Here is a 12,919-nt window from a genome sequence, read left to right as displayed (position 1 = left end):
GAATCTGCAGATTAGAACAGTCTTATTGTCCAAGACATTTTAACAGATCTCTTTGCTCTGTATTTGATTCCTTTTAAATAGACTTAGCGTGTTAATTCTTTTTGCTAACAGGTTCTTCTGATGCTCTTATTCCTATTTGATGTTTTAATGTGTGATGGAAAATTTAGAGGTAAACCTGCAAGGATGTTAACTTCGTTTAATACATACTTAAGCCATGGGTCTATCAGAAAAGATAGACATTTCTCTTTTTTAATACTTACATTGATAACTTTTTATAAATGTAAACAGTGGAAATCCTATGCAAATTTAGAATACTATTTTATATTTATACTAAATATAAAAATGCTATTACTTTTAGTAGTACTTTTAGGGACATTTATTTTATATAAAATCTCTGTATTCTGGCTTACTGTCTTCAACCTAAAAGACTTTTCCCGAATGCCAAACTTCAGATAACATTTTTCTGCTTTCAGAGAAAAATGCCTACTTTTAATTCCACTCTAATTCAATTCTGTGTTCTCCTATAATCCAGCTAAACTCTCCACATGGGATACACCTGCCCTAAAAGTTTTGCTGAATTTTCTTTGGATTTTAAATGAAAATAAAATAAAATAATGTATGACAGTGATTTTTAACTTAATATTAAAGCCATCGATTCCCATGTTCAAGAAAGAGGTCTGTAGGAAAATTACAACTAGCAGAATATGATTAATATCATTAAAAGAACATGAACTTTGCATAAGCTTGGGCTGCAATGGAGCATTGTAGATAATGAAGTGCTGAGGAATATTTTTCCCTCCAAATAATTTATATTCAGGTTGGTGAAAAATAATTTGATGCTGAAATTTTACCAAAGGAGAATGTAACTTTGTAGACAGGTCAAATGCTGTGTGCTTGTATTTATTTAGTAATGAGATTCTAAGGGGTGTATATTCTGTCTTTCATTGTACAGTCATCTCTCCAGAGGTCTGGTGTCTCTGTGGATCCCTACACTTAATTAAATCCTAGGGGAAGACATTATAAAGGAACTCCACCTATTGGGATTTTTCAATAAAGATGTTATAGTTACCACTGAGTATGTCTCCTGTCTCCAGTATTGAGGAATTTCTCTTTCCCCAAGAGTAATTTAGAAATATTATTCACCTAACTTCTGTGCTCAAGACAATTCAATAATTTTGAAGAGTTGTTTCTGTTTAGTTCAAGTTATAACTATGTTCATCATCACAGACTTTTCATGCCAACAGAGGAAAATCAGAAGGAATTCTATTATCCACACATTTTATTAACTGCTGAAGGAAGCTTGAAAACTACTTACATTGAACAAAGGAAAATAATATGTAGGGATGGGGGAAAATCTTTGAATGTTTAGATTTATGAAAAATTTCCTCCTTTAAAAAAAAAGAGTATTCAGCCAAAGCACCAAAATATTTTTTCTTGTTAATTTTAGTTGTGGCTATTTAATGAATTCATTTCTAAAAAGTCTAAAATATAGTTTTAAAATTAGTGTTATAACATGTTTTCCTTTAGCTTTCTTTACAGTTATCTGAAAAATATGAAACCATCCTATAAATTTAAAAGAATCAACAAGTATTAGACATAATCCAGGTTTTCTTACTATCATAGATAGTTGATAGGAATAGAATAGAATAGAATTCTTTATTGGCCAAGTGTGATTGGACACATAAGGAATTTGTCTTGGTGCAAATGCTCTTGGTATACATAAAAGAAAAGATACACTTGTCAAGAGTCGAAAATCATAAGGTATAACACTTAATAATAGTCATAGGGTACAATAAGCAATCAAATCATACTAGTAAACAGTCAATATAAATCATAAGGATACAAGCGACAACTTATAGTCATACAGTCACAAGGGGATGGATGATAAGCAGTGATGAGAAGATTAATAGTAATAGTAATGAAGACTTTGTACATAGTTGGAATAAATATCTTGGTATTTTTAATGCAAATGATTTCTAAATGAGAAAGCTATTAAGAACACAGTTAGATCTAATGCAAAAGAACTTGTAATAAATCTCCAAGGTTCTCATAAATATATCTATACTTGTGCTAAATTAGTTTTTCATTATTTCATCGTTTGCTTCTTCCAGTATCACTCTCACTTTTAATATTTACAATGATTCTGATAAATAAGACTATAGTGAAGTCTTGTACTTGGGATACACTTAAATTCTGGATTAAAAATTTTCTGGTTTTTTTTTTCCAGGTATTTATTGAGTTTGAAATTGAACAACATCAGGAATGTGCCTATGACCATCTGGAGGTGTTTGATGGAGAAAACGAAAAATCGCCAATTCTGGGGCGTTTATGTGGAAATAAGATACCAGATCCTCTTATTGCCACAGGAAATAAAATGTTTCTTCGGTTTGTCTCTGATGCATCAGTTCAAAGAAAAGGCTTCCAAGCAACCCATTCAACAGGTGTGAAAGTAATTCTTACCAACTTCAATGGATACATGTTTTAACACCATCATGGGTGAAAGTTTACTTAGGTTTCTTGGGCAGAAAACAGAATATATTTTAAATCCATATGCTAAATATACAGAATACATTTTAATAATCCGATTTTCTTATTTCCCGGAAAACCAAATCATAGTGTTTTGCTGCAGAATATATATTTAAATCAAGCTGAATTGTAGGTCTTGGTGATCAAAATTCTTCCATTAAAAAAAAAAGTTTCTGCCAGCAATTAGGGTTTTGCCCTGCTGGAATCAAATAATGTCTTGTGATGTCTATTTCTTTGTTTATACTGACATCTAGTGGTTTTCCTTTTGTTGTTGGGTGCTTCTCAATCATAATAAACAAAACTGATCCCTTTCAAAACTAGAACTAAGGCACAAATCTTTTCTTTCCCCTATCTTGCACACAGAATGTGGTGGTCGCCTGAAAGTTGAAAGCAAAATGAGAGACCTTTACTCTCATGCTCAGTTTGGAGATAATAATTACCCAGTTCAAGCAGATTGCGAGTGGTTGCTGGTGTCAGACCATGGCTATCGAATAGAGTTATTTTTTCAGACATTTGAAGTGGAAGAAGAGGCAGACTGTGGCTATGACTACTTAGAAGTCTTCGATGGTCACGATACATCTGCTCTGAGGATTGGCCGGTTTTGTGGATCAGGGGTAGGTCGCTTTTAAGTTTTGCAATTATCAAATTTCTTCATAAAATATCAGAACAGCATAGGTAAATGTGCAGTAGAGATGCCTATGCCCAGGTGTGGGATTCTACCTGGTCGGACCGGTTCTATAGAACCAGTTGTTATGATTCTGCGCAGTTCTAAGAAATGGCAAATAGCACTACTGGCTAGCCCTGTCCCACCCCACTCCACCCACTCACTCCTTACCTGGCATGCGTGCCATCAAACTTGCCTGCATTTTGGTAAATTGCTATTTTTCCTTCACTCCCTCCCGACCATCAGATGTTCTGCTGTGCAGGGAGATTTAGATTAGCTAGAAAGCTAATCTTTGTTGGATTTCTTGATTTCTAGCTAATCTAAAAGCAGAGCTGAACCTTCCTTAGGACTGAAGCTTCTATTTTTCAATGCAGACTCAGGTAGCCAATTGCAGATAGATAGATCTCTAAGTGAATCTGTGATTCTGTGAGCAACTCAATCTGCCTGCCTGCTTTGCCTGATTTTGGGTAAAAGTTGCTCTTTTTTAATAAAAAAATTAAATATTTACAATATTTACATACAAGCCACGCCCAGCCAGTCACATGACCACCAAGTCACACCCAGTTGGCAGGCCACGCCTAGCCAGTCACATGACCACCAAGCACACCCACAAATCAGGCCACGCTCACAGAACCTGTTGTTAAGAAATTTGAATCCTACCCCTGCCTATACCCTAGCATCTTTCTGCTGTTTTCCATTTTTCTCTAGCAGACCTTCATGTCCACAGTTTATTACAGCAAAAAATCTCTCAGTTTAAAGAAAGCTTCAGTGCAGTGGAAGGATTACTGTTTAGGAAAAAAAGATCAAACTCCTGCAAACTTGTGCTCAGAAAAATTGTGTTAAAGTAGCTTACTGGATTGTATCAGTAATTTTGCTTTTTTTTTTTTTTTTTTTTGCAGTTGAAGTATTTGTTTCTTAAACCTAAGAGAATCAAATAATTTATGTTTTTGCAAAAAACCAAAAAATGTTACTGAGAAGCAGGTAGATAGAAACAACACATAAAGGTGTATAGAAGAATAAGAATTTCAAGCATTCTGTTATCGTTTAAAATGATTTCAGAAGTGCAGTCTGAAAACAGAAAACAAAACAATTCATTTAATACAGACTCCTTCATACTTTTGGGGGGAGGAGGGATTAGTCCTAAAGAAAAATTGAAATTTCCTGTCAGATTGACTATAAAAACTTTCAAATGAAATATTTTCATTTCACCAGGACTTGTGACAAAAAAATAATTTAATGCAAATGGAACATTCTCACATCTAAACCAAATGATTACAATAACAAAGAAGTATATAACTTCAGGCCATGTCAAAATACCGCTAGTCTAATCAAATATCTAATTTAGTTTTTTACATTATTTTGTTATTTAAAAAATCTGGTAGCTAACAAGACTTGAAAATTTCCTAAGATGCCTACATTTATATATCTTAGGTTATTTAACAAACGGTGAGATAAATCATTGTGAAAAACTGTTGAATGGTTTTTTCAGAACTTTTCAACCAAAAGGACTGTCTTACTGAATACAGCCATTAAAGATGACAATATGTACCAATTTACTTAAAATCCAACAACGGAATATAGAAGAGTTATAATTTATATAGTGCAATTTTATATATTTTATTTATTTATTTATTTGTTTGTTTGTTTGTTTATTTATTTATTTATTTATTTTTGTCAATTGCTTACAAGATAATAGGTATAAGTAAAAACATAATTATGAATACATGGATACATATAAGAAAAATAAAAAATAAAAGAAACAATAGGACAGGGACGGTAGGCACGTTGGTGCGCTTATGCATGCCCCCTACAGACCTCTTAGGAAAGGGGTGAGGTCAATAGCAGACAGTCTAAGGTTAAAGTTTTTGGGGTTGGGGGAAGAAACCACAGTCAGGTAGAATATTCCAGACATTGACCACTCTGTTGCTGAAGTCGTATTTCCTGTAATCAAGTTTGGTGCGATTAACCTTGAGTTTGTATCTATTGTTTGCTCTTGTATTGTTATGGTTGAAGTTGAAGTATTCATTGACAGGTAGGACATTACAATGTATGATTTTATATACTATACTTAGATCAGACCGAAGGCAGCATAGTTGTAGGTTTTCTAGATCTAGAATTTCGAGTCTGGTGGCATAAGGTATTCTGCAATGAGTAGAGGAGTGGAGAACTCTTCTTGTGAAATATTTCTCAACTGTGTTAATATCAGATACGTAATATGGGTTCCAGACTGATGAGCTGTATTTGAGTATTGGTCTTGCAAATGTTTTGTATGCTCTAGTTATTAGTGTAATATTACCAGAGAAAAAGCTACATAAGATTAGGTTAACAACTCTTAACGCCTTTTTGGCTATGTAGTTACAGTGGGCTCTAGCACTTAGGTCATTAGAGATGAGTACTCCAAGATTCTTGACAGAGTTTGGATCATCAACAGGTCTTGACTATTCAACCTGTATTTTATTTTCTGATTTTTTTTGCCAATATGTAGGACAGAACATTTATTTGTTGAGATTTGAAGTTGCCATTTGCTTGACCATTCTGATAATAGTCAAGGTCTTTTTGAACGGTAGCAGTGTTGTCTGTGGTGTTGAATAGCTTTATATCATCAGCAAAGAGAATGCAGTTGCTCTTAATATGATCACAGAGGTCATTTATGTAGAGTTTGAAGAGAGTTGGTCCTAAAACACTGCCTTGGGGAACCACTGTTGACAGGTACAGAATTTGATAGGATGCTCCCAATTTTGACCATTTGTTGTCTATTTGACAGGATTGTTTCTATCCAGTTATGCAGGTGTCGAGAGATACTGTAAGTTTTTAGTTTTAGGAGTAGTTTGTCATGTACCACTGAATCAAAGGCTTTACAGAAGTCTATGTAGATTGCGTCTATTGGTTTGCCCTGATCGAGTTGTGTAGTCCATATGTTTTTGCAGTGTAAGAGTTGCAGGGTAGTTTTTTCCTGAAACCAAATTGTTTATTAGAGTAGTTTAATGTGATAATCGGTGCATTCAGTTTTTATCTGGTGGCATAAATTTTTGTATCGGCTTTTGAAGTTGGCAACATGACCAGATTTGTTTTTCCGCCAAAGTGATTTCTTCTTGGATTGAAGCTTCCTTATTGTTATGGGTAATTTGTTTTTTTCTGGCTTTGGGAGTTGTTAATGGTACATATAGTTTGATGACTCTTTCGACTTAAAGTAAAAATATGTTGTAATGGTCTTCTACAGTATTGCATCTAGTGAATAGAAATTGCCAATCAAGGGATGAGAGATCGTTGTTTATAAGAGCATAGTTGCCTTTTTTGAAGTTATAATTGGGGATTTCATCGTTGTGATGATTTTTGTGTGGATGTATGTTGAGACAAAAGTCTATTATGTTGTGGTCACTGTTGGAAAAGGGTTCTTTAATTTGTATTCCATAAATTGAATTCAAACTATTGCAGAAGATGAGATCGAGGCAATTAAGTCTAGTGTTGTTGGTTACTAGTTGTTCTAGTCCCAGATTTGTTACTGCATTGTATAAGGTTCCATGTGTGGGTGTACATTTGTTAAGGGTCCAGTTAATATGAGGTAAACTGAAGTCACCAAGAAAGATAAAAGCATGTGGACAGGATGCTGCCCATGTTAGTAGTGTATTTAGCTTGTTTGCATGTTCGATGTCATAATCAGGGGCTCTGTAACATAGTAAGAACCGAAATGTGTTATTTAAGGACAGTTCACAGACGATGGTCTCAGGAATAGCAAGCTCCTGGGTAACTTGGATGTTTTTTAGATGTAGGGACTTTTTATAGAAGATAGCAACATAAAATAACATCTCAGGATCATCCTTCTAGCAAATTCTTAATGATCTCTGCAGTATATTTTAAAGTTCTATATTTAATTAAGCAAATATAATCATAATTAAATTTAAATAAAAGCAATTTTCATCTTGCTGTAGGTCCTTTTGCTTCACCAATCTTTTGGCAATCTTTTTAGCTCGGCATATCATATAAAGGCCAAATGCAATCCTTACCCTGCCAAAATAATATCCATTGGCAGATGAACGAACAGAACATTTAATTGAACTACCAGGATCCCTGTTTTAAAATGGTTCAGGATCCAAAAGAAAGGAGATTCCTCTGTGTTTATTGATATTATTGAATGAAAATTTATTAAAAGAGAATGTTTTCCTCTGCCTAAGGAGAAAGTGAATAAATAAGCACAATGTGAAAGGGAAACACAACCAGTATTTCTAATTCAAGGCAGATTTTAGTTCAAGGAAAACTTAGTCAAATTGTCTTTAAGCTGACTCTTCTGTTCTTTTTTCAGTTTTCTTTGTTCACAGAGTAGGAGAAATGCTGAGGCTAAGCTGGGTAATTTGGAGTGGGGTAGGGCGTGCACCAACGTGCCTAACGTCCCTGTCCTATTGTTTCTTTTATATATTTTTTTAATTTTTCTTAAATGTATCCATGTATTCATAGCTATGTTTTTACTTATACCTATTATCTTGTAAGCAATTGACAAATAAAATATAAATAAATAAAATAACAAGAAGGAAATGGCTTGTCAGTTCTTACCACCTTTATTTCACAGTGCTTCATAACTGCCTTGTCTTTAAATAAAAATGGAGAAAAAAGGTACAGCATATAGCTGCATCCGTCATTCCAACTTTAAAATATTTATTTAAAAAAAAAAACAGCACTATTTTGTTCCCTGGCCATAGCAGAAGAAACACAAACCATTATAATGCATTTTATTAAAATTGAGTATACGGTATTTCAGATAAAAGGACAGTGAAATCGCTGCAGCCTGAATGATTTATTGTTGCTTCTAGAATAGCCTTGGTAAGCCTCTCTCTTTTCTTCTTCCTCTTACAGCCCCCGGAAGAAATTTATTCAGCTGGCGATTCTGTTTTACTCCATTTTCATACAGATGATACAATTAACAAAAAAGGCTTTCATATACGATACAAAAGTATAAAATATCAAGATAATGTTCACACTCAGAAATAACACAAGACACCCCTTAAGTCACAAAATGAAGCAGAGAATGACTGTTTGAATGGGTGGAGGGATTCTTTTTTTAAATAAAAAAATACTGACAATATTAGTAAAAAGCAAAGTTTTTTTTTTTTAGCCTATTATTTCAAACAAGAAAAATGGAAACATCTCACTTTTAGATAAACTCCTCTATGCAGAGGAACAGACATTATGGCGACGACATATGGTCTCCATTCAATGGTTGTGTTTGCAAACTGGTGAAATGATATTGCATGCTTCCAAGGAGACTGTAAGAGCTTTGTTCACAGCTTGACAAAGGTCAGGGTTGTTTCCATCTTCAACAACAGGAAAAGATCCTGCCGACTAACTTTTTGACAAGTGACTTGAATCCAGGGGAGGAGAAAAAACTCACCTGCTACACAGGTCATGCACTTGAAATGTTGTCTTCGTATTTTCTTCTTATTTCTAATTGCATTGGTGGCATAAAATGTACAAAGAAAAGCCGTGTATTCTTTTTTTTTTTTCTATCCCTCCACAAACTCATGGAAAACCTGGGAAACTATCTGCAAAATCATTCAATCTGTGGGCAGTTTTGGTTCGATGACGAAGCAGAACGGATCGTTTTACATTCATGGTTCATTATGAATACATTCAGACTTTGGATATTGTCAGTAACTGAATGTATTAAGTTTATTACTGCTGAAGTAGCGAAGCTCTTACATCAGACTAAGAACCAAATCAGAATTGGTCTTTGGCCAGCCTAAGGCAAACTTCTTCACAGTGATCAGCAGACGGAATCAGGACCGGAATAACCCAACACATCAATCATAAATTTCATTCCACTGGAAAAAAATGAACTGTTATTCTGCGTTTCCTTGGAAATGTTTGTGAATGAATGAATTATTTTATTATTATTTTAAGCCAATAAAAATGAAGAGTTGTTTTTTTTAAAAAAGGAGGGTGGGGTTTTCCCAAGCAATTGAAAAAAAAAAAGGATTTTTATTTTTATTTTTGTGGTGGCAAAGACTATTTCTATGGTGCTATTCCATGAACTTTAAAAGAAATCTCCACATCCCAAGATACTAGATTTTTTTGAGCCAATAACCTGCTGATCGGAAATGAGTCATTATGCCTTGTTGCATATTAACAGGAACAGCTTTCTAGATGTGAGAAAAGGATTATAACAATGGCAGCACAAACCCTGTGGAACAAACTACAATTGCCTTAGAATATTTGTAAATGATCATACCGATCTTCTTGTAGATATATATCTGATTTGATAGTTGACAACAACTTGAACATTTTAAATGCGTGTTCACAAAAACAATCCTTAAACAAATTGCCATCCGCAGTACCAGATCATTAGTTGTAAATACAGCGCAGCAGACTTGTTACTAAGGTAGAATATGCTATTTTTAGAAATTTGTTGTTTGTGCTTTAGGCCATATGTGGATTTAGTCACAATGTATATGCATCATGTAAGTTAGTATGAATGAATAAGTGAGAAGTGTTGTGTATGTATGTACAGGTAAATTGTATTTCATGTGCCAATTTATACCACAATCTCAACTGAGTGTAGCAACTTCTTTAAAGCTTTCATAAACATGACTGTAATAAAGAATCAAGAGCTATGAAATGTTTATGTTCCATTAAAAGAACTATTTTGATATCATTCGATGTTGGTTGCTATTTCGTTTAGTTTTTGTTTCCTTACCAGAATAAATACACTGGCATTAATTTTTTTAAAAATAATAATAATAAAATAAAACTAAGTATGTGTAGGTCTCATTACTTCTATTTAACAGATGTTTCAATAGCAAATGACAAAAAAAAAAAAAAAACTCAACACAGTCTTTAGAATATATTATTTAGGAGCTGGCTGACAAGTGTTAATTTCATCACAAACTGATGAAATATGGATGCATTTGTATAATGCATATAACCCAAAACTGGATAAGCATATTTTAATTTAGTGCATTTTTCAAACCCAGGCTATATGATTAATTTATTATTCATAGTATCCCTTAAAATTCATTATATTCATTGTATTACTCAGAAAATGGTGTAAACCCTGTTTAAGCTAACCATGTGCAAGCATGTTATGTAAACACAGCCAATGTTTTCCCTTGGGAATAACACACTATTGAAGTTTGAAGAAATAATGGTCAAATTATTTCTTATTTCTAGCTTTACTGCATATTATAATAAGTACAGAATAGCAGAGGCTGTATTTTGGGGCGAGCAATTTGTTATTCCAGTGCTCATTTGTGGTATAGACAGCATTGTATGTTTTTACTATATGGCCAAACCCATGCTGTTCTTGAAGCACACGTGTGAGTATATGTATACACAAACACAAAACAGCACTTGAAGAACAGCAAATTTAGAAAGAATAACTCTTGCGCATACACAAGAAAAACTATGGCAATGGTTTTGTTTATAACTTTTGCTTCAACAAACTTCTTAACATTCAGCAGAGCTCTGAGATCTAGAATTATATTGGCTGATTTGGATTATACGATTATGATTTGAGAAATCCAATCTGCATGTTCAAGTAGATGTCTACCAAAGTCAAAAAAACATCTTAGCAATAATTTTGTAGTTTTGAATGTAGGATATTTGTATCATGAATTGTGCCAGTTTATTTAACAAGTTTACATTAGGGTTGCCATGGCAAGTGCTTTTCTTGACAGTGTTTACTAAACTCTGTATTGTGAGATTTTGTGTGTGATAGCTGAAAGGCTTGGAAAAAAAATTGTTGAGAAATGTAAAATGCATTATTACCCAAATTGAATAAAAATCCTTCAAACTACACATGATCAAAAGGTATCATTCTCTCCAGTTTGTGGAAAACTGAATCGCTCCTGAATATTGACTATTTTCTATTTACTTATGCTGCCTTTCTTGGTTTAAATTAAAATACATAGTTAATAGGACAGTTATATTTAGAGTCTTTAAACTGTGAAGACTGCATTGCAGCCTGTCATAATGCAGTAGCAACTTATCTGCACATTCCAGAAGTAAAGGAAGTTTCACAATTGAATGCAAAAGAAATTTGAAAGAAAAGGAAAGGCCTTTTTTTAATCCTAATTTTTAACTGAAGAAGGAACTTTGCATTCTGGGGGACACTTGTATATTAAATAGTAGCCACAAAAATACTCATATTAGGAATGTTGGCAACCATACTACCTGTTGCTATGTATAACTATTTGGATTGCTAATATCTTTAATATGTGCAACTGAGTGCCTATTATACACACACACACACACACACACAAGAAAAGAGTGATACCTTTGTGGTGTAATGGTTATTAAACTTATCACAAATGTTCTGCATTCAAAAAGGCCTTTTACCATCTCAACTCTGCCACATTACTAAAATTACTGTGAAATAGAGCCATCTTCACGTTTAGATATCTTTTATGATAATTCTTTGAATCTGTTCAGTATTTTGAACATATTATTTCTTCATTAAAAACAGAGTAATGGTAGCCCTTTTTCCTTTTGTCTATGTAGTCCTTGAGTTATGACCACAATTGGAACCAGAATTTCAGGCGTTAAATGAAGCAAGTAAGCAAATCATCCTGTGAGGTGAACTGATTTTATGACCATTTTTACCATGGCCATTAAGTTAATCACATGATTAAGTGAATCCCACCATTAATAAGCAACTGGCTTCCAAATTGACTGTTGGAATCTGGCAGGGAATGTTGCAAATTGTGATTGCATGATGCTTGGCAACTGTCTATTTAGATGAATGGGCATAACCAGTTTGATGCAAGCACCCAAATTGAATAGGTCACACAACCAGGCAAACTTAATAGCTGCAAGACAACGTGGCAAAAAGATAGTCAACTGGACTTATAACAGCTTGTTTATAACAGATGATGAGAGAGAGATGATAGATAGATAGATAGATAGATAGATAGATAGATAGATAGATAGATAGATAGATAGATAGATAGATAGATGGATAGATAGATAGATAGATAGATAGATAGATAGATAGATAGATAGATGATGAGAGAGAGATGATAGATAGATAGATGATAGATAGATAGATAGATAGATAGATAGATAGATAGATAGATAGATAGATAGATAGAGAGAGAGATGAGAGAGAGATGAGAGAGAGATGATAGATAGATAGATAGATAGATAGATAGATAGATAGATAGATAGATAGATAGATAGATAGGCAGATAGATATAGATAGATGAATAGGGATAGATAGATAGATAGATAGATAGATAGAGAGAGAGATAGATAGATAGATAGATAGATAGATAGATAGATAGATAGATAGATAGATAGATAGATATACTGTCTCTGTGTGTGTATTTTTATTAAAACTTTCAAACAAGAAAATAAAGTCTAGCATAAACATCATATTCCTGTCTAATTATCAGAACCATATCACTTCCCCCTTCCATATTTTTTACAAAAAAGTCCGTAAGAGTCTTGTAGTCAGCAATAAACATAGATAATGTCTTTTCTTTAATTAAAAAAGTTACTCTATCAGTAGACCCCACATGCAATGCTTTAATAAAAAATGTTTGGTCAACTAAAAATAAAAATGAATTAAATTGCTGGCTGAAGACTTGCAAGCACTAAAGATACTAATTGTTCCCTTGTACTTAAATATGTTAGCATTTTTATTAGCCATCCTTCTAACATAGGTACTTTCCAACATTGCCTAGGTGTTACTATATTAAAAACATATTTTCATTTGTTGTAGTATTCTAAGACATAAGGATT

At 33.4% G+C, this 12,919-nt stretch overlaps 1 protein-coding gene across 1 annotated transcript in view; it reads left to right on the top strand.

Moving 5' to 3' along the window:
• TLL1 (tolloid like 1) overlaps positions 1-9,833 on the top strand; it is a 143,616-nt gene extending 133,783 nt beyond the window's left edge. Inside the window, exons 19-21 of the mRNA XM_026676585.2 lie at positions 2,228-2,441; positions 2,890-3,140; positions 8,039-9,833. Coding sequence (XP_026532370.2) covers positions 2,228-2,441; positions 2,890-3,140; positions 8,039-8,173 — 600 coding nt within the window. The 3' untranslated portion in view covers positions 8,174-9,833. The remainder of the gene's footprint in view (positions 1-2,227; positions 2,442-2,889; positions 3,141-8,038) is intronic.
• The last annotated feature ends 3,086 nt before the right edge of the window (positions 9,834-12,919 follow it).

The sequence above is a fragment of the Notechis scutatus genome, chromosome 4 (assembly GCF_049901735.1).
Source record: "Notechis scutatus isolate UNSWTSFEM ecotype Mainland chromosome 4, rNotScu1.2, whole genome shotgun sequence".
In the NCBI taxonomy this organism is placed as follows: Eukaryota; Metazoa; Chordata; class Lepidosauria; order Squamata; family Elapidae; genus Notechis; species Notechis scutatus.
This window is presented reverse-complemented; position numbering and strand designations above follow the sequence as displayed.